At 46.9% G+C, this 24,978-nt stretch overlaps 1 protein-coding gene across 2 annotated transcripts in view; it reads left to right on the forward strand.

The window, feature by feature from the left end:
* The window catches only part of LOC147638978 (uncharacterized), a 22,499-nt gene extending 151 nt beyond the window's left edge, over positions 1 to 22,348 (forward strand). Inside the window, exons 1-2 of one of the 2 annotated variants that reach the window (XM_086786207.1) lie at positions 1 to 231; positions 19,551 to 22,348. The exon at positions 1 to 231 is cut by the window's left edge and continues 151 nt beyond it. In XM_086786207.1, coding sequence (XP_086642333.1) covers positions 19,827 to 21,911 — 2,085 coding nt within the window. In that variant the 5' untranslated portion in view covers positions 1 to 231; positions 19,551 to 19,826 and the 3' untranslated portion in view covers positions 21,912 to 22,348. The remainder of the gene's footprint in view (positions 232 to 19,550) is intronic. The other variant, XM_086786199.1, reaches the window with a different exon arrangement.
* The last annotated feature ends 2,630 nt before the right edge of the window (positions 22,349 to 24,978 follow it).

A 24,978-nucleotide genomic window follows, 5' to 3' on the forward strand; every position in this document is an offset into this window, starting at 1 on the left:
GGTACTCCACGTGTCGTTTTTCTTCAGTTTCTCAAGCAGCGCATGGAAACCACAAACAACATAGTAGCCGGACTGTAGGAGTAGAGGGAGAGAGAGAGAGTCAGGAGATCACAAAAGCATTTGTAGGAACCATATGATCTGGGTTGTTGAAGTAACATGGCGTTTACAGGGTCCTGCCGGGCCGTAGTCACCGTCCCTGCAGTTCAGACGCATCCCGATGTTCTCTTCAAGGTGCGGTCGCGCTTTTGATGTCCCTTCTTGTTCTTTTGAGAGAGAGAGAGAGAGAGAGAGAGAGAGAGTGGACCTTAACGGCGAATTATGTAGACCCTAAAGGCAAAATATGGCCTACGAGACCACTTATTATCCTGAGATACTGAGTGCCATTAATTCGGAGGCTCATCAGAGTCACGTACACATGCATTAGCTTGGGGCTGACATTTCACTACTTTGAGAGAGAGAGAGAGAGAGAGAGAGAGAGAGAGAGAGAGGATGGCTATACTCTAGAGGGAGAGACCTATGGCATAACTTCACATACCAATGTGTGTGTGTGTGTGTGTGTGAGAGAGAGAGAGAGAGAGAGAGAGAGAGAGAGAGAGAGAGAGAGACATTAATATTAACGTCTACGACAGACCTCAAGGGTCTATGAGACCATAAGTGGTACAATGATACCATGGATGTACTGAGCCATGGAGAAAATAATTGAGAAAAGGAAAAACGACTATCACTAGTGTATATAGGTGTGATGTAAGCATGTGACACTGTATGCCAGAAACTAGCCATGATCAACTAATAAGGATGCCCTCCTCATCCAATACGGATCCGATGGTCGAGATAATATCTTGCCTATGTGATGGAAGCATATCATAAGTGTCAAAGAACCGCTTGGATCTGCATTTGTTTAGTGGAAGGTCGCATGCTCTAGGTTGGGGACGTTCCCACAAAATAGATCAAGCTCTATCATTGAGGACCCCCACTAGGGCCAAGGACTAGACTGTTAATGTGGGTGGCAGGCTTTGATGTGGAGGATGCATGACGAGGGAAGAAATTTGTAATGATCCTTTTGGAAGTATCATGTCGGGTGTTCCTCTTAGTATGCTGTCTCAGTATTGTATCCCTATGACGTTTGTGCTCCAATAAGTACATGCCCAAGCATCTTTGATCATCAAATTGCATCACCTGCCTAAGAGAGAGAGAGAGAGAGAGAGAGAGAGAGAGAGAGAGAGTTATATTTACATCTTACAAAAGGTCCGATGGGCCTATGAGACAAAAGATGATTACAAGTATCCTTGGAATATCATTGTCATGGAGAATTGAAACTGAAACTAGAAACCTAGTAATTGAAGCTGAGTCCTAGGTAAGTCCTAGGTAAATGTACAGAAGTATACAAGACTGAGTTTGCCCTGCATCGTCGGAGGTTTCACAGAAACTCAGTACGAAGGGCTTTGTGTGAATATATGCTCTTATGTGTGTGTGTGTGTGTGGAGTGCGTGTGTGAGAGCATATCTTGATAAAGAGTTCTACACCCACTATTGGGCACTGATGACGTTAGTGGGGATGTCGTAGTATCTAGTCCATACTACGCATAATGGAGTTGATAGTTATATAGTCTTGTGGGTTGACTACCATGAGTATATAACATGCATGTTCCTAAAGGTGAATTTGGGCATGTTCCTAGATTCATCTATGTATATATATATAATGCACTCTATCTCAAATCTAGGGGTGGGGAGGGGTCCATGGAGGAGATCCATCATCGGGCAAGATAGGATGGCAGCAAGATCTGAAATAGTGAACAGAGGTTGAGAGAGAGTTTCCTAATTATCGCTCCAAGCTTGATATAGTGAACAGAGGTTGAGAGAGAGTTTCCTAATTATCTGAAATAGTGAACAGAGTTTCCTAATTATCGCTCCAAGCTTGATAAAGGTTGATGTAGTGTAGACCCCCAATACCACGAATCTGCGAAGAGCGCCAGCGCTAATATGCGTGGTCCATAGCTTCAAAATTTTGGGACCCAATCGGGTGCACCGTCTCTCTCTCTCTCTCTCTCTCTCTCTCTCTCATTTCTACTACATTGTGCAATTGCCAGGAACCAAGGTGCTAAATATTCGTTATCGAAAGTATAATCCTGTCTATGCCTGTAAGCTTCCGCATGTGACACACCAAACCCGCCAATGTTATGTGCATAACAACAATGGTATAGCTAAGGTTAAAAAATATGTTGCTCAAGCAAGGCCATCCTTGCATCGAAGTCTACTTAAGTGACTAAGTCATCAATCGCCACATCATCATCCTAACAGTCATCGTCGAGGTGAACATTCTTGTCGATCGCATGATCACTATGTGCTTCATCACCCATGATAAATCCCAAGCTCATCTAATGCTTGCTGCTGTTCAAGCTAAATACAAACTACACCCCCACTTTCCATAGGATTTTCGCCCTCAAGCCTTCTCCCGTGTGCTCATCCAAGCCAATAGCACATATGAAAAACAATGCTTCTTCTATCTCTCCCTCTCCACATCATGCATATCTAAATGCAAGCAAAACCTTGTAAACACGAACTTCAACACAGCAAGTTCTTTAGGGAAAGAGAAATGACGAGATAAATATCTGGAAACTCAACATCTGCGCCTAGACATGCAATCTCTTCAGACTCTGTGTTAGGTGGGTCTGATACCAACAAGTCCTCCACAAAAACTGTCCTAATCACAGCTGAAATCAAGGTTAGTACAAATTTCAAAACCAAATCATGAGGTGGCAAGCTAGCTCACCTCCCAACGTCGACTCGGGACTGGCATCCATTGAGCTCCCCCCAGCCAAGGAGGTAAAAATGTGGCAATGGTAGCCGGCTGCTGTTGTGCGTGCGCATGCCCATATGAGCCAAGGGGAGATTAGGGCTAACTTTCGCATTAGGTAGGGTGGGTCATGAATCACTTTGCCTTTGCAACACAATCCCATAGACCCATATCTAGCTTTGGCATCCCATACCACCGAAGCCCTGCCCGAAAGCTTTCGACATGCCAACCTATATACTCGCCATGTGCACGACATGAGCTTGCCTTATTCCACAAGTTCCTGTTGCAAGTACCTCTACCCCTAGCACTCATATCACGGATCCTCTCGCAGCACCCTTGCAAAGATGTATGGCAAAATGGGCATCAATTGGTAGAGCTCAGACGAAGTGGTTGTGATGTCACCTTCCTTTGCACGCTTTGTTCTACTTGGTGCTACAATGATGCAACTTTGGCAGGCCACCTTAGAGATGCTTTGTGGCAAAAGACATTATAGCACTCTTGAATTTGAAGAAAAGCCATCTGATGTGAATGAAGACAACTTAGTGAACTTCATGCAGAATTTTGAAGCTACGGATCAGGCATATCAGCAATGGTACTCCTCATGGATTCGTGGTGTTGCCGGTCTGCCACAACCTTTATTGAGCTTGGAGCGATAATAAAGGAAGCAAAATGATGTGAAGCCGACCAGGTGAACTTCATAGGGCCCCCACCAAGGTTGGTGTATTTGCTTTATTGAATGATGAGAAAAAGACTGACTTTGATGACCTTTCTTGGCTGTAAACCTGCAGCCTGAAGATGACCTGTTTCTGACCTTCAATTTAACCTTTACATTAGAAATTCCCTTGCCTGTCCTGGCCCTTGAATACCTTCAGCACTTTTTGAATTATGAGATGAATGAGCCTTGGGCTAACCCATACTTATATACTAATCAATGATGCTGGTTGGTTTGCTAAGGACAGCTGTCGGCCTGTTTACTGAAGCTCCACGACTTGTTTATTGTGCCATATATTGGGCGCTTTTCACATTATGCTGGCAGCCTAGGTTCTGCTGCTGGCCTGCCTTGCTGCTGGACTGGTCATGCTGTCTAGGCTGCCCTTGAGGCTGGCTGCCTGCTGGGCTGACCCCTCCATGCCTGGCTGACTGGCTGAGAAGGCCTCTTGGGCTGGCCGACTGGCTGCCCAGGGCTTCTAGGCTTGGCCGCCAGTCCATGCCCACTAGGGGTTGGCCGACTGGCCCCTTGCCTCCTAGAGGCTGGCCAACAAGGCCTATGCCCTATAAGGGCTGGCCACACATGCTATGGGGCTTCATGGGCCAAAGCCATGGCCCATGGGCTGCCCCACATGGTCCAAGTATTGGGTAGAACCCTATACCATAGTAACATGGGACGGGGAACGGGGAACGGCAAAAGGCAGGGATGGGGACGGCATATGGAATATGCAATTTATTGTCAACTCTGAAGCGAGCCAGTTGCTCCGCACCCTCTCTGTGAAACTGAGCTCTGGTCTCTGTCATCTCTCTCTGGTATAGGCGTGGTGTTCGAAAGCCAGGTGTCCTCTGTCTCCTGCGGGCTCTGAGTGTCTCTGCTCTCTAGAGAGAGAGAGAGAGAGAGAGAGAGAGAGAGAGAGAGAGAGAGAGAGAGAGATCCTAGAGGCCTAGAGGCTTGGAAGTTGGAAGACTCAAGAGGCTTGAGAGAGAGAGAGAGAGAGAGAGAGAGAGAGAGAGAGAGAGTCTAGATAGTAGAGAGTAGGGCCTTGTGTGAGAGGCTTGGAAGTTGGAAGTTACTAAGTTAGAAGAAGCTTGAGGGAGAGAGACTAGAGAGAGAGAGTTGCTTGAACTTTAAAAACTTGAAGGGGTGTGTGTGTGCTTGTAGCCTTGTAGCCTTGTTCTTATATAGATATTAGATAGGCAAGAGAGAGAGGCAAGGGCAAGAGAGAGACAGAGAGGCAAGGGCCAAGCCTCAAGGGCCAAGGCCCAAGGCCCCAAGGCTCAAGCCTAAAGGCCAAACCTCAAGGCAAGAGAGAGGCAAGGGCCAAGGGCCAAGGCCCAAGCCTCAAAGGCTCAAGGCCTCCCCAAACGGCCAAGCCAAACGGCTAGAAACAGCCAAGGCAAACGGCTAAAGGCCAAACCTCAAGGCAAGAGAGAGGCAAGGGCCAAGGCCAAGGGCCCAAGCCTCAAAGGCTCAAGGCCTCCCCAAACGGCCAAGCCAAACGGCTAGAAACAGCCAAGGCAAACGGCTAGAAATGGCCCCGCAAATGGCTAGAAACGGGCAAAAGAAACTAGTCTGACTGCGTAGAATGGCTCCCTGCCGTCCCCCCACAGTGCCGTCCGCCTCAGCCATCCCCGTTCCTACTGCCGTCCCCTTCACCGTCCCTTGTGAGGGACGCCTCTAGGGGGACGTCCGACCGTCCCCTGCCGTCCCCGTTCCTGAACCGTCCCGACTCGGCATCCCTCCGTTCCAACAGTCCGTCCCTTCCGTCCCCTATGACTATGGAATCTAGATAGGCCCATATCCCTAACATCAAGCTCCCTCAACATCTCCTCTGAGGTATCATAAAATACTGTCTGGTTATGGGCGGTCCTGGCATTGAAGTCCCCCAGGAGAATGATGTCACCATCCCTGGAGAACTTCCAAATGTCATCATCCAAAATAGAAAATGGAGACTGCCCTCTAGGTGATGCATACACTGATGTACTAGGAGCAAAATAGCATATAGCAATATAGAGATATCTACCCGTCTCTGCCCTCAGTCTAACCCACATGTACCTAGCCTGCTCATCTCTGCGGACTATATGTGTCAGTGGCTACAGTTCTTCTCTAAACAATACTGCCACTCCTCCTGAGCCCCGTCCTCTATGCTCTGAACGAGTCTCCTGTCTACAAGCTATCTTCCATCGGTATCCACTAACATGTGGCATGGACTGTCCAGGGGCCTGATGCGTCTTAGAGTAGAAGATGATGTCCCTCCCCAGTGAAACTATCCTCAAAAGCCCCTACATCAAGGCGTAGAGATCCATTACAATTCCAAGTAGCGACTTTGAGTGTAGTCCCATAGGTCTTGCGCCATCATGAAGAGCGCCTCTCCATAATCACCACTCTACCATCTCTACAGAAGGCCACTTTCCCTTTCTCTCGGGTTGCCCTTATCTTGGGCATAACTTCTTTCATGTGGGCAAGTTGCGAGAGTGTGAGGTCATCTCCAAGAAATATTCCCGTCTTCTTGAGTGTAGGACGTCTCTTCAAGAAGTCCTTCCCTTCCATGGAGGGGAAACGAATGATAAGTGCTCTCTCCTTAGAAGATTCGCCACTATCTTCTCTCTTCTTTCCCACTCTCCATGCCTTTGTGTGCGTGGCTTCAATGCCCATCATAGAGAAGAGCTCCTTGGTTTCCCCTTCCGCATCATCACGGTCTTTTAGACCGGACACTCATACATGTAAGGCCCGGGTCTTCCTCCTTTGCTCCTCTTCAAGGGTCATGTTGATGATGGTGGGAGTGGGGATGGGTGGCGATTCTTGACCTTTCCCTTTCTTGGCGACCTCGATCCATTTCTCCGCCTCGTCCATCTTCTTTTGTGTCTCTGTGATCACCTCCACCCGTGAAGATGTCTTCTCTTTATGTTGCTCCTCCTCCTCTCGGTGAAATTTTCCATCCTCAAGCTTGCCTTGTGAAGTGGCTTCCAACTCCTTTTTGAGGGCTGAGATTTCAGCCGCTTGACTTTTAGCGTGCAATTTGGCCTCCACTAGTTCCTCCTTTAGGGTTGAAATCTCGGCCTCTTGCCTGGATGTTCTCTCTTCGAGCTCTTGGATTTTGTCAAATCCCATCTCGAGTTTGGAGAGGCGGTTTATGATTGTGGTAACGGAAGAGTCGACCATCTTCTTGTTTTCTTTGATAATTGTGCTGAGCTTGTCCTCCACCTTCACGAGCTCCTCTTTAACTCCGGTCTTGGCCATGACTTTTGCCAGTACTTCCCACAACCAATGGACTGGAATTTAATCCATGACACCTGCGCGAAGCGCGAAACAGCAGCAGCAAGAGGTGGGTCAAGCCATGTAGAGAAAAGATTCAGTAGTAGGGCAATGGCGGGGTTGCGTGTGCAGGCGGGGGCAGGAGGTGTAGCAAAAAAGGGGGGGGGTGTAACAGGCAGAGGGGTAGCGACATCTCTGCTGCGTATTCTGACATGGTATCAGAGCCTAGGCTCTAGATAGTTGTTGGGATTTGTGTGAGCAAGAGGGGGACTGTTGTGTGGCTGATTGGTGGACTGTTTTGGACTGTTCGGGAAGAGGAGAAGCAAGAGGACGGCGGGCTGATTTGCTGGACAGCCACTTGCAGGTATTAGTTCTTCTTTGTTCCCACCCACCCACCCTTTTCAGAGTACATCCCCGCAATGGCAGATCTGTTTGAGATGGCCGCCGAGAGGCACGTGAAGATCCCGACACTCCCCACGTTCCCGGTGGACCGTCAGTTGGACGGGAGCAACTACGGCATATGGAAGGTTATGATGGAATTTGTTCTGGAGTCTTACGACCTTGCTGATTTTGTCGTTGTTGGTGTTCCATGGCCGGAAGTAGAGAAAGGGGAGTTACCGTTGTCGGGAGGCTAGGAAAAGAAGAAATGCCTCTATAGCTACCTACCCAGCAGCCTTGGAAGACACAACAAACACAAGGGGCACCACCAGCACGATGCTGGAAACAGAAATCTCTCAAAACACCACACAGAGACCAAAGAAAAGACAGCTCAACGGCTCACACATCTCATTATCAAGGCCTTTTATCTGTCAGCAAGGCTAAGCCACTCACATATCATCAACACAAACCCTATTTGTCCATTGACAAGGGGTCATCCATCACACATAGATTTTATCAATTGACAAGCTTCAACCCACTCTTCCTCGCACTCTCCTTTTATCACACACTCACAGCAAACAACTCACACACACTGCTGCCCAAAGCTTTCTCTTGATCACACCAGAGGCCTTGAAACAAGGCGGCCACCACACCTTTTTCTGTGTAGTTGTGCTACCCGCCGTTGTCAGCCTATCTTCAGCAACAGCCACAAACACCTTCAGCCCCCTTGTGTGTCGGTGTTTCCCAGTCGCCACCAGCAGCAGTAAGCCTTTCTCTCTACAGCACCTCAACTACAGCCTTCACCACACACAAACAAACAAGGCCACCCAAACCTGAAAGACCCTCTGTCTCCGCAGCAGCTGCACCAACCCCTAGTCTCACAGTTGCCAGAGGCGGCTCCTTTGCTCTTCACCAGCCTCCACGCCAACTCATCCAAGGCGGCTGCCTTCGCTACAGCTCTGCAGAATCACAGCAAGGCGTCCTCTTTATCTCCAGGCGGCTACTACCTCTCCCTTCTGTGTCTCTGCCAGAGGGCGACTCCACGCTCTCGCTAGCCACTGCACAATCACTGTCGAGGCGGTCTCTCTCCTCTCGTACGAAGCGGCTATATCACACCAGCCCTACTCGCTTGCAGTCGTCACCAGTCACCACGGTGGCCTATCAGCCACCTCTGCACACACCAGGGCGACCTCCCCTTCACACCAGCTTCTCGCTGTAGCTCTGCCCGCTGGTCGGAGAGTCCTTGCCGGATCACCCAAGGCCTGGTACACGGCGGCAACTCCACTTGCTTCTGCTCTTCGCCTGCACCTACGGCTGCGCTCCACGCTCCCCAGAGCGCCTCAGCAAGCGATCACTTTCACTCTTGCAGCTCCGTCTTCGCGCCTCTCTTCAGAACCTCAGCAAGGCGATCCCCTTCAGGCGTTGGCTCTCTCTCTCGAAGTATCCTCCTTAGTCTCCAGGCGGCCTCGTGCGTTCTCCTCGCCAACCTTCTTGAAGGTTGCGCTGGCAGCAAGGCAAGCGGCCAGTTGGCTGCTCTTTCGCTTGCCACTTGGTGGTATTTTTATTATATATATATATATGTATATATAAAAGGTGGTTCCCATGCCACACTGCAATGCCCATCAAGGCCTTCATCAAGATCTTTTGAACACCGGAATCCACACACATACTACGTCTCATCACCATGGCTATCATGCCCAAACCCCCTGCGATGTGGAGACATACGGCCATTCCAAATCTGCATAGTACATCCATTTCTACCATGGGCTCATCAAAGCCCCAATCATTGACATTCTCATGCTCTTCCACCTTTTATTTGCACACATCCAAGACACCCTCTTCACAAATAGAAAGCTCATACAATAAAAACTTCAAGTCTCAAGGAGCTGCTTCAAAGAAAAATGCATGTACTAACTCACTGCAAAGCCATTCAGTCTGTACATTTGCCAGGGCATTCAGGGCAAAGTTTTATTGCATCCCATATGTACACGGACTCAAAACACCTTTACAGAATTTTGCCTGACATACTTTGCCCAACCCCCAGCCTGCTGAATCATTCATGATCAGCAGCAAAAAGCATTTCAAGACCTAAATCCATATCCAAAAACTGCCCTTCATCTGAAATCACATCTGAAAATACTGCATCCTGTACAATCACCATCAAACGTGCATGATACTTCTTCAGCCTATATCCATTTACCCTGGAAGCATGTAAAGTCCCATCTAAATCTACCAATTGATAGGTACCATTTGCAAATCCTTGCATCACCAAGAAAGGTCCCTCCCACTTAATTTGGAACTTCTTATGAAAGGAATTATCCAGCCTGCTATTATAACGTAATACCAAGTCATCCTTCATAATTCCTTTGCTTTTAATTTTCTTGTTGATCTTCTCCAACTTCCTTGTCTGCATATCTTCATAATGCTTCAAAGCATTATCCCTGTTCAGCTGTGCTTCTTGTAAATATAACAGCCGCTCTTTAAGGGCATCTTTAGGCTCTTCCAAAAGCTTTTCCAACATTTTAACAGCTGGTATCTCCACCTCAATAGGCAATAAAGCTTCTTTCCTATAAACAAGATGAAATGGAGTGAAACCAGTACCAGTCTTAATTGTTGTCTTGTATGCCCACAAGGCAGCATGCAACTCCAGATCCCAATTCTTGCCTTGTCGCTCTGTCACCTTAGATAAAATCTTGATCAATTCACCATTGAAACGCTCATTCAAGCCATTACACTGTGGACAGTAAGGTGTGGTAAAACTGCGACTGATCTTCATCTTTGTACACAAATAATCCATAAGCTCTGCTCTGAAACCTGGACCTTGATCAGAAAGCAATTCCAATGGCACACCAAGCTTACAACAAATATCCTGATATACAAACTTTGCCACCTCCTTAGCAGTAATTTGTTTCACTGCCTTTGCTTCCGCCCATCTAGAAAGGTAATCAACTGCAGTGAAGATGTAGCACTTCCCTCGGCTGGTAATAGGCAATGGTCCCACAGCATCAATTCCCCATTTTTCAAAAACATCATAAGCAAGAATTGTCTTCCTCATTTCAGGCCTTAATATCCGTCTACTATGAGCTTGGCATTGTTTGCATGACCTGCACCAGTGATTAACATCCTTATGTACACTTGGCCATACATAACCTTCCTGCAACACTTTATGCAAAGTAATCTTCGAGGCAAAATGTCCACCACATGCTCCTTCATGTTTTTCCTTAAGAATTTTGTAGATTTCTTCCTTCCAAGGTACCCGTCGCATTATCAAGTCAATTCCCTTTAAATACAAAGCATCACCAACCATCACATACCTTGCAGCTTTCCTGATGAAACCATATTTTTTTGATTTTTTCAATACCACTAGGAATCATCCCTGTTAACAAAAACTCCTCAACATCCTGTAAATTCTCCCTGCCACAATAAAATGATGCATGAGCTTTAAGAACAAAAACTTCACCAATCATTCCTTGGGCTGCTTCATGAGCCTCCTCATTATGGTCTCGATCCACATGCTTAAGACTCCAAGCTTCAAATTCCTTCAACAAACCTTTAATCTTGAAACACATCTCTTTAAGTGACATATTCTTTGACTTCCAAACTCCCAACACCTGTTTTACCACAAGCAATGCATCTCCTCGAATGCGAATTCTGTGTATAACATGCTTCAAACATATTTGCAATCCAACTTCCAAAGTCAGATACTCCGCTTCATTGTTGCTATGTGCATCCACCTTAACACACCAGATCTGGGAACATGAGAGCAAAACGCATGCAAAAAAAATACAGCACAAGAGAGAGAGAGATGTAGGCGTGTAACTCTGCTCTATATACACAAGAAGATCCCGGTATGCTACACAAGTGGCAAGGGGGCTGGGGGCCTATTTATATGCCCCCACATCAGCAGTCGGCCTACTGTAGGCAGCCGACTAGCCCTGAAACTCCACGACCAGCTCACATCTCCAGTCGGCCAGATCATCAGCAGTCGGCCACCTCATTGATGGAGTTGTGGACCAATTCAGCAGTCGGCTAGCACATGGGCTGCCTCCCAAGCCACAGAAAAAATAGGAAAAATAAGGGAAAAATGCGGGGAGTGGGGAAAAATGATAAAACACCTCATAAGGGCGGGCACATCCACAACAAAGGCCCTGGTGTATAAAACTGGACAGGAGATGACTTCTAACAAAGCCTCCAAATAGTCTGTCAATAATGCTGGATAATCTTCAAAAAAGTTCGTGTCAAGCCACATTGCTTCATGTGTCCCTCGGTCCTAAAACTTTGTGAGGAATTGTCTTTCTTTTCAGCTGGAGCTGTGCTTTAAACGATGCAAGAGTATCTGTTCCGGAACCATAACTTCAGCTTCGTCCATTGTCTGGTTCTTGGGCATCGTGGACATTGGATAGACGACGTCCAATATAAGGCTTCGATGATGCTGGGAGTGGGGATGGGTGGCGATTCTTTACCTTTCCCTTTCTTGGCGACCTCGATCCATTTCTCCGCCTCGTCCATCTTCTTTTGTGTCTTTGTGATCACCTCCACCCATGAAGATGTCTTCTCTTTGAATGGGAGAGAGAATTAGGGTTAGAGTTCATGTGGGAGACATACACACAGAGAGAACAAGGGAGAGAGAGAGAGAGAGTTGTGGGGATAAGTCAACTCATGGGAATGAGTGTGTGACTCCCCTATCACACATGTATATTGCACTAGTACACATAGTGCACTTAGTACATTAAAAGTACTAAGTGTACTATGTACTATAACTTATGGGCTTGTACACACTATAAGGGTGGGCATAACGCCTTTACCCCAACAACCTCCCACTTAAAGGCAAAGTGCCCTTAAATGAAGGAAAAGAAAAAATCAGCATGTACATGATAATATACAAGGCCATATCAAGGCTGAAACTGGCCTCACCCAATGCCCATCAAGTGTCTGCAACAATGAGCAAACCGCTCCGGAGGCAAACTCTTTGTCAACAGATCAGCCGGGTTGTCATCCGTGTGAATCTTAACAAGCTGAATTTGCTTGTTCTCTATCACCTCTCTGATGAAGTGATACTTCACATCCACATGCTTCGTCTTTGCATGAAAGACAGGGTTCTTTGCCAACTGGATGGCACTCTGACTGTCACAATGCAACAATGGAATATCCCCTGTATAACCCAAATCAGCCACTAACCGAGATAGCCATAATGCCTCCTTGCAAGCCTCTATGGCTGCAATATACTCGGCCTCTGTAGTAGATAAGGCAGTGCACTTCTGCATCCTGGATATCCATGACACAGCACCTCCTGTGAATGTAAACACATAACCGGTAGTAGACTTCCGGTTATCTGGATGACCGGCATAATCCGAATCCGTGTAACCATGCACTAATGCATCCTGTTTGCCAAAGCAAATGCACATATCCTGTGTGCCCTTCAGGTATCTCATGATACCTTTCACTGCTTCCCAATGCTTCTTGCCAGGGTTGGCCATGTATCTAGAAACCACTCCCACTGCAAATGCAATGTCCGGTCTAGTAGCAACCATGGCATACATGAGACTGCCACAAGTTGAAGCATACGGAATCTTGGCCATATCAGCCGTGTCTCTATCTGACTGTGGGCTGTCCATAGCACTGAGTTTCACATATGGAGGCAAAGGAGTACTAGTCTTCTTCCCCCCGTCCATATTGAACCTCTGCAAAACTTTGCCAATGTATTCCTTTTGAGACAAATACAACACATGCTGATTTCTGTCCCGAAGTATCCGCATACCCAAAATGTGATTTGCATCACCCAAATCCTTCATATCAAAGGTTTGATGCAGCCTCTGCTTCAAGGTATCCATCTCTTTACGAGATTTCCCGGCAATCAACATATCATCAACATACAAGATGAGGATCAATAGACTGCCATCCAAAGCTTTCTTGGTGTACAAGCAGTGATCTATGTCACTTCTCGTGAATTTCTGGGATTTCATGAATGTATCAAATTTATGATACCATTCCCTTGGTGCCTGTTTGAGCCCATAAAGACTCTTTTTCAGCTTGCATACAAGCTTCTCCTTTCCACTCACTGCATAACCCTCTGGCTGCTGCATATATATCTCCTCATGGAGATCACCGTGAAGAAAAGCAGTCTTCACATCCATCTGAATCAAGTCCAGATCATCATGAGCAACCAAAGCTAATACAGCTCTAAGTGTGGTCATTTTGACCACTGGAGAGAAGATCTCATTAAAGTCCACACCATATTCCTGCTTGAAGCCTTTAGCCACTAACCTGGCTTTGTATCTTGGCTTTGCATCAGGTGCAACTTTGAGCCTATATACCCACTTGCATGGCAAAACTTTCTTGCCTGCAGGCAAATGCACCAACTTCCATGTTCCATTTTTGTGCAGAGAATCCATCTCTGACTTCATAGCACGCTCCCAAAGAGCCTTGTCTGCCCTCTGTAAAGCCTCCTTGTAACATGAGGGCTCCCCACAGTCAGTAAGCATCAAGTAGTCAACCCCTGGAACAAACCTGTCAGGGGCTCTGGAGGGTCTAGTGGACCTCCGTACCCAATGACCATCATTTGCAGGTTGCTGTCCAGCCTGCATATCACCCATTGGTGGCTCCTGTTCCATGCCATAAGGCTGAAAAATCATGCCCGGTATCTCCTCTAACTGTGGTATATCCATAGGGATATCTTCTGCCATCTCTGGCTGTCCATTTGGACCATTTTCAGCACCATTTAAGGGCTGGTTTTGCTGCTGTAATGGCTGATTTACAGCCCTTGGTTGTTGTCCATGATGTCCATCATCATCAAAGATGACTCTGCCAGGCTCCTGTTGCCTTGCAGGCTCCTTATACATGCATGTTTCATCAAAAATGACATCATTGCTGCGTATAATCTTTCTATTCACGGAATCCCAAAGTCTATACCCCATTTCACCTCTGTCACCATATCCTAGGAATATGCATTTGTGAGACTTAGGATCAAGTTTGGTACGCATTTCCCTGCGTATGTGCACGTACGCAACGCAACCAAACACTCTCAAGTGCTTGTATGACGGAGGCTTCCCTGTCCATACTTCTTCTGGCACTTTCCCACCAAGCCTCGTGTTAGGTGACCTGTTTATAAGATGAACGGCTGTCATAACAGCTTCAGCCCAAAAACCATGAGGTAACGCAGCATGTGACAACATAGAACGGACCTTCTCCTGAATGGTCCTGTTCATCCTCTCTGCTGTCCCGTTTTGTGGAGGATCATAAGGAGTAGAGAGCTCCCTCTTGATGCCTTTAGCATCACAAAAGTCTTGAAACTGTTTGGACATATACTCTCCACCATTGTCGGAACGCAAAGCCTTTAGTGTTTTGCCAGTTTGATTCTCAACAAGAGCAACAAACTTCTGAAACACTGAGAATGTATCACTCTTCAAACGAAGAGGATAAACCCACACCTTGCGTGTGGCATCATCAATAAATGACACAAAGTATTTTGGCCCTCCCAAAGAAAGCTGAGGCATCTCACATACATCTGTATGCACAAGCTCTAACTGAGCATCTTTCTGTCCAAGAGCTTTCTTGTGGGGGCACTGTAGTTGCCTACCATATATACAATGCTCACAAAACTGAAAACTTGAAAACTTTAGAGAAGGCAAGTAACCCAAACGAGACAATTGCTCCATTTCTTTGACACTCATGTGTCCCAACCGGCTATGCCACATAGAGATTTCCGGCAGCTCGGTTGCATTTACATTAGCATGGTGACAAACACCTGCATGCATAAAGTAAAGAGTATCCACCTTAGAGTCTCTGGCAACAACCAGTGAGCCCTTACTAATCTTCCACTTTCCACGACCAAATGTGGTAACATAATCAGCATCATCAAGTTGTCCAGTAGAAAGCAGATTCTTCTTGATCTCAGGCACATGCCTGACATCATGGAGCATAAGCTGTGAGCCATCTGAAAACACAAGCCTCACATCACCTCTGCCAAGAATCTTGCATGCATGGTTATCACCCAAATAAACCACTCCTTCATTGCCAGCAGTATACCTGACAAACAAGTCTCTGCAACCTGTGACATGAAAGGAGGCACCTGAATCAATGATCCATGAGTGCATACCATGACCACCTGTAAGAAGTGAATGGGCATCAAGTGAAGACGTAAATAGGACCTCATCCTCACTGTCACCTGCATGTGACACATTGATTTCTTCAATCTTGACTCCACTTTTGCCCTTTGGCTTTACATCTTTGGCTTCATCTTTGTCTTTGTCTTTGCCTTTTCCCTTTTCCTTTTGATCATTTTTCCATTTGTAGCATTGCTTTTTAATGTGTCCCTTCTTGCCACAATAATGGCATTCCAAGTCCTTTTTGGAGCGGGACTTGCTCCTTCCCCGTTCTTGGCTTTTACCCCTTTGCTGGGATCTCCCACGTGCATTCATTGCATTGGACTTTCCAACAGAATTATTCTTTCTGTTCATCTCTTCTTGAAGAAGAGCACCCTCAACATCTGCATATGACAGCATAGCATTCGAATTGCTAGTGGCTGTCCTGAATGTGTCCCAACTCTCTGGCAAAGTGCATAACAGAAAAGTGGCTTTGAACTCATCGTCCATTGCCAACTTTTGATTTATAACTTGGCTGACAATACCATTAAACTCATTTAGATGGGTTGTCATAGACGCCCCTTCCTTCATCTGAAGACCTATGAGTTTCTTCAACCAATACACTTTGCTTGAGGCACTTTGCTGGGCATACAAGTCCTGCAATCTCTGCCACATTCCCCAAGCTGTCTTCTCTTCACGAATGCTGAAAAGTAAAGAGTCTGACACAGACAACATGATAGTAGATCTTGCCAGCTCATCCATATCTTCCCACTCTTCAGCAGTAAGAGAAGCGGGCATTACACCCCTTTCTTTGATAGGCTTGTGCTGCTTCTTCTGGAGCAACACATTATAGCACTGGGTTTGCCAAATATCATAGTTATGTGAGCCTTCAAGCTTCTTGATGTGAAGCAATGAAGAGCTCTCACCTGTGGTTGCCATAGCAATATGCAACCTGTCAATGCCTGACTCCCTGCAAAATGTGCAAACACTGCACCAAAAGCACACAAAGTGCTCACAATTGTTCTCCCAAGCTTTATCTCCCACTGCGGAAGCAAGAATGCAACTTTTCTCCCACTGTATGTGATGAAATCAGCAAAATCTGGTTGCTGCAGATTTAGGACAGCACCTTAAATGTGCTCTATTGCCCTTCCAAAGTACTGTACAGCAGTACTAAGTGCTCACCTGTGATGTACCAAACCTGTACCGGCAAGTACAGCAGCTGAAATTGAACCTTTTCCTCACTCAAATCAGTGTACAGCCATGCCAAAACTTGCACAAAGCTGTGCCAAATCTGTACCAACAGGTACAGTAGCAATAAATGCTCTACTGGCTGTCCAAATGAGTGAAAATCAGACTTTTACAGTCCCGAACACTGCATACAACAGTCCTGAACAGAAATTGGGCAAAAGCCCCTTGACTGCAAGCTGATTTCTGAGGATTCAAGGCATAAATGTCTTGCCTGCTGCTTTGCCAAGCTTAACAAGTATAAATGTCTTGCCTGCTGCTTTGCCAAGCTTAACAAGTATAAAATCTTGAAAAGCCCCTTGATTTAAGATCAATTGCTGATCATACATGGTACATTGACGCACATGAAGGCATCCAGAGTCGTCGCGATGCTTCCCCCTGGCCACATATACATCCAATACATGAAAGCCCCTTGTTTTACAGGCACATTGAGTGCTTGCCAGGCATCAACACGTTGTCCACAGCATCAAATGCGATTGCCTGCATGCAAATCAATCCAATCGGCACAAAAGCCTCTTGATTTGCACTGCAATTTGCTGCAAAAATTGCCCGAATGTGCAATTTCTCACATCATATAGCATGTATGACTGCTTAATTGCACAATTACATCAAAAGCCCCAAATTTCGACATCCAATTTCCTGCAAATTGATCCTGATTGTGACCAATTTCCTGCAAATTGATCCTGATTGTGACCAATGTCACCCAATTTTGCCAATTTTGCTCAAAAATTGAGCAATTCGGCACCTGTACCTGCTCAATTGATTGAATTGATAAGAAATTCCCAAAATTGAAGGCAAATACCTCTTAATTTTTGAATTTCTACAATTTGCAGGCTGAATTTTGTTGTTGCAGGAAAAGGGGTGATGATGCTGCTGCTGTTCTGTGCAGGTGGGCAATAGTTGAGGAGCTCAGTTCCAAAGCCCCACTTTGAATGCATCGGAGCGCCTGAAGGAGCAAGGAGCCAAGCTGTCAATCTTCCACTGCGTGAGCCTGGCTGTCATCTCAACCTTGATTGAAGGCTCGCTAATTCTAGCAGCGATGTCACCCTAAGACAATGGCAGAGCCTCTATGGGGTCGCAGAAGGGTAGACTGGCATAAACCTCCGCCTTACCAGCGCAGGTCTATCCGCCTCACCAGCACAGGAGCTCGCGCATAGAAATATGAAAACCTCCCTCTAGCGCCAGTGATGTCGGTGGCAAACCTTACACGGGAATGTTCACGTGTATGCCGCCGCTTCAAAGTTGCCGCCACCTTCGCCTATTCACACGCAACTCGAAAAAAAAGCTCCGCCATCACTGCCGGTGTGGGGTTACGCCTTGTGGCCACCAACACTTTGCTGCGCTACCTCTTCTTGTATCTGGTCGCTTCTGGCCTCTTCACACACAGGCTGCGCCCAACACACGAGAACCAGCACTCACAGGCGACCAACCCCTGCTATGATGTAACACGCAGATCCATACAGCACACGCAGGTTCTCTGCAGCGACGAAACCCTAGAAAAATAACTAGCTCTGATACCAGTTGAATGGGAGAGAGAATTAGGGTTAGAGTTCATGTGGGAGACATACACACAGAGAGAACAAGGGAGAGAGAGAGAGAGAGAGTTGTGGGGATAAGTCAACTCATGGGAATGAGTGTGTGACTCCCCTATCACACATGTATATTGCACTAGTACACATAGTGCACTTAGTACATTAAAAGTACTAAGTGTACTATGTACTATAACTTATGGGCTTATACACACTATAAGGGTGGGCATAACGCCTTTACCCCAACACTCTTTATGTTGCTCCTCCTCCTCTCGAATGATCCTCATTTGTTCCTTGATGGTATTCAGCTCTTCAATAAAGGAGGGCTGAAATTTTCCATCCTCAAGCTTGCTTTTTGAAGTAACTCCTTTTTGAGGGCTGAGATTTCAGCCGCTTGACTTTTAGCATGCAATTTGGCCGCCACTAGTTCCTCCTTTAAGGCTGAAATCTCAGCCTCTTGCTTGGAAGATCTCTCTTTGAGCTTTTGGATTTTGTCAAATCCCTTGTCGAGTTTGGAGAGGCGGTTTATGATTGCGGTAACGGAAGAGTCGACCATCTTCTTGTTTTCTTTGATAATTGTGCCGAGCTTGTCCTCCACCTTCACGAGCTCCTCTTTAAACCCTGTCTTGGCCATGACTTTTTGTAGAACTTCCCACAGCCAATGGACTGAAAATTAATCCATGACACCAGCGCGAAACAGCAGCAACAGGGAGGGGGGGTTCAAGTCATGTAGGGGAAAGGGAAAGAGAGGAGATTCAGGAGAGAGAGAGAGAGAGTTATGTTGCTGCCTTGGGGGCCGGAGGAAGGGTGGGTGGGAAGAGAGGCGGCTGAATAGCGAAGAGGGATATGGCAGGGCGGCGCAGAAGCGAAGGGGGGGAGGGGAAGCGGGTTCAGCGGGCGAACAATGAAGAGGGAGAGGGGGAGAGAGAGAGAGAGAGCAGGGAAGGGCGGGGCGGCGCAGAAAGCGAAGGGGGGGGAAGGGAAGTGGGTTGAGCGGGCGAAAAGCGAAGAGAGAGAGGCAGGGCGGGGCGGCAAAAGCGAAGCAGGGCAGGGCAGCGTAGGGGCGAAGGGGGGGGGGTGGGGGCAGGGCGGCGCAGAGGCGAAGGGGGGCAGGGCATCCTCCGTGAGTTGGAGAAGATGATCTCTATAGAAAGCCATCTTCGTACCAAGCTCGTGTGTCGGCTGTATCCATGTCCTCCTAGTGTCCAGCTGAGTCAAGTCCTGCCTGATAAGTTTGGTAATCTCTGCCCGTGTGAGAGAGAGGGAGGGTGCATCCAGGGAGTACTGAAATGGAGGTAGCCTATCCATACTAAAGCCATCCAGAGGGCAACGCCAGGTGCAGCACAGCCAGGGTGCGCAGCGCGAGCAGGGTAGGACCACCAGCGCGTAGCACGAGCAGGGAGAGCTTGCGCGATGTCACGCCATGGAGAGAGAGAGAGAGAGAGAGAGAGAGAGAGAGAGAGAGAGAGAGAGAGAGAGAGAGAGAGGGAGAGAGAGAGACAGAGAGAGATGAATGTTCCTTTGATTGCAAGAATAACACTTGAACTCTTATGAGCCAAGTAGGAAGCTTTCTGCACCAAATGGGGCTTGCTTCGGAGCAAGAAACTAAAGCGATGCATCCAGTTCAAGGCAGTTCTCAGTAGCCAGAAGGCTCCTAATGATAGCAGCAACGAGAACTCGTCTTCTGACCATACCCGAGCGGCTCTTGAGAGGCTGTTCAGGCAGAGTCAGAAGCTCGAGCAAGAGTCCATTGTGGACTCCGAGGAGAAAAAAGATTATGACTTAGACCTCGCTGCTTTGAAAGCCTATGTTAACGAAGCAGTTGAGGCATTGCACATGAAAGAGGAAGAACTTAGGGTTGCAGAAAGTGCTGTCAAGGCAGAAGAAGAAAACCTCAAACGTGCCAAGTCTGCGCTTTTGGACCGTGAGAAGCAGATGGAGGCCGCCCGCAGTACCCAGAGCAGGATCAAAGAAGAGCTTGTCTCTGCCAAACAGAGAAGTGCTGAGCAAGCATGGGAGCTTAACAGAGTGCAGGAGGTTCTGAGACAGAGAGAACAGGAAGTTGTGATGCAGCAGGACTCTTTTAACCATAAAGTACATGAGCTTAGCCTTTTGAGAAGGGATCTGTTACAGAAAGAAGAGACCTTGGCAGATGCCGCTAGAGAGCTGGAGGCGAGAGCTTCAAGGTTGACTCAGGCAAGGGATTTTATTTCGAAGCAAGCCAGTCAGTTAGGGGAGCTGAGGAATTCTCTGGAAGAGCGTGAAAAGAGTTTGGCTTTGGCAGAAAAAGAGAAGCGTGTGCAGCAGGAAAAGCTTGGCAGAGCTGAAGCAGATCTAGAGAAGCGAGCTGTGGCTTGGTTGAAAGCCCAGGATCAGCTGAAAGCTCTGAAGCAAGAGTTGTCCTACAACAAGTCCAAGAAGGAGTTTACAGAGGAGGAGCTTAAGAATTGTAAGATCCTGCTAACTCAGGTGCGGGGTGAACTAGAATCGTCGCAAAAGGAGATCCAAAACTTCCGCAGCAAGTTGAAGGTGCAGGAGATGCAAAACAGCAAGCAACAAGATGAAATTTTACAATGCAAGGCCTTGCTGAAGAATTTGGAGATAGAATTATCCCAAACACAGAAGGAGCTTAATACAGAGAAAGAGCAACACACATCCATACAACTATCTTACAGCAACTTAAAGGAGGACTGGGATGAAGGTCAGCAACAAGCTGTGGCTATGAAGGCAGAGCTTCAAGAGCAGAAAAGAGCTTTGCAGGAATCCATAGCTGAAGCAAATGCCTTGAGCTTAGATCTGCAACGCAAGGATTCTGGGCTTTCAGATACACAGCTTCTGCTACAGTTGAAGGAGGCGGAGCTACTCTCTGCAAGGATGGAAGTGCAACAACTGAATTCGGATTATGCTTTCAATCAGCAGCTCCTGAAGGACAAAGGTGTGGAGCTACAAGACGCACAGAATAAAGTGCAGTCATTGCAAAATGAGGTCTTTCAGCTGACCACTGATATGAAACTAAAGGAAGCTCAACTAGCAAAAGTGACCTTTCAACTCAATGAGAAAGAAGAAGAGTTGAAAACTATGACTAAAACTCTGAATGATAAAAGTATCAGATTGTCAGAGGCAACATCCATCATTGAACAGATTGCCACATTGTCTCAAAACTTGGCAGGTGCAGCTAACCCAGCCAAGGCTGCAGTCCTTAATGGTGAGACACAATTGATGCAAGCTAACTATCAACTGTTTGCTTCAAACCGAAAAAACCTTGAAAAGGAGCTTCAAATTCAGTATCTAAAGAAGAAATCCGAAGCAGATAGTGTGCAACTAAAGGAAGCAGAGGTGGAGCTGGAGGCATTGAAAGGTTGTCTAAGAGCCAGGGAGGTTGAGCTTTTGGAAGTTCGAAGGGACTTTATTGCCAAAGATGAAGAACTAAACAACTTACTTCAAAAAGTGGAAGTACGAGAAGGAGAGCTTACAAAATTGAGAGAGGAAATCAAGGAAGAAGCGAATGGTCTCATCATGCTTCATGCTCTAGCCCAAACACGGGATGGATCGGAACATCAAACTCCAGCTGAGGCTGCTGTAGAAAATCTAGAGCTAGAAGCTGCAGAACTCAATGCTGAGGCTGCCATGTGCGCTCTCAAAAGCCTTGCAGAATTGGGACAGGAGCTTGTTAAAGCTGACAACAAACAGGACAAGACCCTTCCGTATAGCCGTGAGACTGCAGCAGATCTTCTCACAGAAACCCAGAGTTCTAATGACTTGCTTGCGTTTTATGCAGTAAAATCCAGGTTGAGTGAGAGGGAGACAGCTATAGAGGCTACCAGAGATGCTGTTGAGAACCTTTCAAAATTAACCAGGAGTTTGATGGAAAAGGCTTGCCTGGAACCGCACGTTAACGATTTGCAAACAAGCACTTTGTAGTTTCCACTTGAAGCTTGGCTTGTTCAGCTTTGTACATCTCCAACGCTCTGTTATGTAGTCACAGCCTTCGTTGTTCCTTACACCTGGTTTGCATACTGCATGCAGTGTAATGGCAGGATTTGGATATGGCTACTGCCATGGAAGTGTTTGGGTTTAATTCTGTTTTTAGCAGGTTTGGTTACACAAATAATTGCATATGATCACTCCTTACTACTGCCATGGAAGTTGTTTTGTCAGCAGTTGGGTTTAATCCTGTTTTTAGCAGGTTTGGTTACACATAAGCGCTTATGATCACTCCTTGTAAATGAAAACACCTGAGCTTGTGGACCCAGGAGGGCTGCTTTGGCTCTAGTTGTGACTTGCTTTGGAAGTTGTTTGATGTCGTTTTTAGTGGTGTAAGACAAAAACTACGGCTATATGATTTTGTGCTTGTGCAATGTGCATGTGTTGCTTTTGCCTTGTACATGGAAAGAATTGTTGCATGTTGTTCCATTCCTTGTTATTACAATCTTTCTTTTCAGCGATTCTAGCTATTGCTACCTTCTTTCCTTGTAGAGATTTCCCCAGTTTTTGAAAGATTGTATGTGTTGGTATATGTATGAACCATATATAATTACTCCTGCCTAAAGCTAATGAAAAAAATTGCATTGTCTTGTGGCATACCTTGTATTTGTTTGGTATTTTCTCATACGAAAGTACTTCCTAAATCTTGTGGGAATCAAGCCTTCATCAAAGTGACGAGAGAGAGAGAGAGAGAGAGAGAGAGAGAGAGAGAGAGAGAGAGAGAGAGAGAAATGAAATGAAATGTTATATTAACGTCTTCAAAAGGCCAAAGTGACCTATGAGACCAAAGTTACAACCCTGTGACATCTGATACACTCTGGAAAAGAAAAGAAAGAACTGAAGGTAAGTATCTAGCCCTACAATACATCAGTAGGGAGCATCCGGAAGCAGCAACTAGGGAGAGTGGGAAGCTAATGCTACTAGTCAAAATGGGGTACCTGAGTACATGGATACATGAATACATGAATATGGGGGAGTACAAAAGTGACAGTGAGTACAACAGTATATGGCTGGAGTGGTAATCATCCTAGGAGCTCTGGCATGGGTCTTTGCCGGATGGCATGGATATCTGCTATAGTGAGATGCCTAGTCGGACGAGCCCGATGCCTCGCAATGATGCTCTGAATCCTCCGGTGTAGGCACCGTCTCCGATGTGAGCATTTGCGAACCCTCCGGCGTCTGGATCTGCCCAACTGGATAGCTCTCTCAACTAGAGTCCCACGGGGTGCCCACTGCTGGGCTGTCGGCTGTGTGTCCTCCTGGGTAGTCCCTCTAAAGAAGTAAGTAATCTGTCTCTGTGTGGACTCCCTGCCAGTCGGGCGTCCGCTCCTGATAATGGACTATGCTCCATCGTAACTCCGATGGGCCTGGGGCCAATCGCAAAATCCTGGATACTCGGGATGAAGGTTGGCGAGGCTAAAACATAATCCACTGTGCTGGCAATGTATAGGGGTCTACCCTCATCTGCTCTCACTCTGACCCACATGTACCTCGCGCTTTCATCACGGCGCATAACATGGATGAGTGGCTGAAGCTCCTCTCTAAAAAGAACTGCGACTCCTCCAGATCCGCGACCACCATGCTTCGAACGGGCCTCCTGTCTACAAGTCATCTCCCATTTGTATCCCGCCACTCTCGGTAATGTGCTGCCTGGGGCCTGATGTGTCTCCGAGTAGAAGATGATGTCCCTATCTCTGAAGCTGTCCTCAAAGGCCCCCACATCCAGTCTCAATGCTTCGTTGCAGTTCCATACTGCAAGTCTCAGACTGGTCCCATAGGTCTCGCACCGTCAAGTGGTGCGTCTCTCTAGTATCACCACTCTGCCTCCTCTGTAAAATGCTAGCTTCCCTTTTTCTCTGGCTGCCCTAATCTCCGGCATGCACTCCCTCATATGTGCTAGCTGTGCCAAGGTGAGGTCATCTCCTAAAAAGATGCCCGTTTTCTTAAGGGCGGAGCGCTTGGCCAAGAAATCCTTCTTGGCCTCCAAGGTGGGAAAGCATAAAATGAGAGCTCTCTCCTCCATTCTTGTCTTTCTTGCCCACTCTCCAAGCCCTTGTGTGTGTAGGCCTCGAAATGCCCATGCGTGTGTGTAAATCTTTAGCTTCCTCCTCTACATTGTCACCGTCCTTAAGACTCGTGATCCGCACATGAAGTTCCCTTGTCTTTCTTCTTTGTTCCTCCTCAATGGTTAGGTTGATAATTTTTGAGGTAGATGTGCTTTCGGCCTCCTTGTTCTTACCTTTCTTGACCACTTCTATCCATTTCTCCGTTTCATCTACTTGCTTTTGCGTCTTCGTGAGCACCTCCACCCACGAGGAGGTCTCCCGTGCCTTCTTTTCTTCTCCCTCTTGAAGTGTTCTCACTTGGGCCTTGATGGTGTTCAGCTCCTCCATCATGACGGGCTGAATTTCACCTTCCTCGAGCTTATGTTGAGCACGTGCTTCTTCTATCTCCTTCTTGAGATTTGCGATCTCTGCATCTTGGGCTGCTATCCGCGCTTCAAGCTTTTTGACTTTGTCAAGAAGGCTCCGGTTGACCATATTAATTGCATTGTCCGTCTCTTTCTTGTGTTGTTGGATGGCTGCCTTGATTAGGTCTTCAATGTCGATCCTCTCCATCTTGTCTTGGGCTGCAAAAGGCTGGTTTCTGGTTAAAAATTAATTAACCCTGGGCCATAGGAAGAGCTCCGTGTGTGTCTGCAGCGCTTCCCACAGAGAGAGAGGCTAGAGGGGGCTGTTGCGAAGAGAGAGAAATATAGGCAGCAGGCGGGGGGAGAGAGAGAGAGAGAGAGAGAGAGAGAGAGAGAGAGAGAGAGAGAGAGATGAAATGAAATGATATATTAACGTCTTCAAAAGGCCAGAATGACCTATGAGACCAAAAAGGTTACAACAATTGGTGGATCTGATACAATGTCTGTGTAAGAAAAGCTAAAAAACAACTAACTGAAACTGAAATAACTGTGAGGAAAAGTACGGTACTAGGAGCTCCTAATGGATAACATCTG

The sequence above is a fragment of the Cibotium barometz genome, chromosome 4 (genome assembly GCF_041138505.1).
Source record: "Cibotium barometz isolate CiBa-2024 chromosome 4, ASM4113850v1, whole genome shotgun sequence".
NCBI classification, from domain to species: domain Eukaryota; kingdom Viridiplantae; phylum Streptophyta; class Polypodiopsida; order Cyatheales; family Cibotiaceae; genus Cibotium; species Cibotium barometz.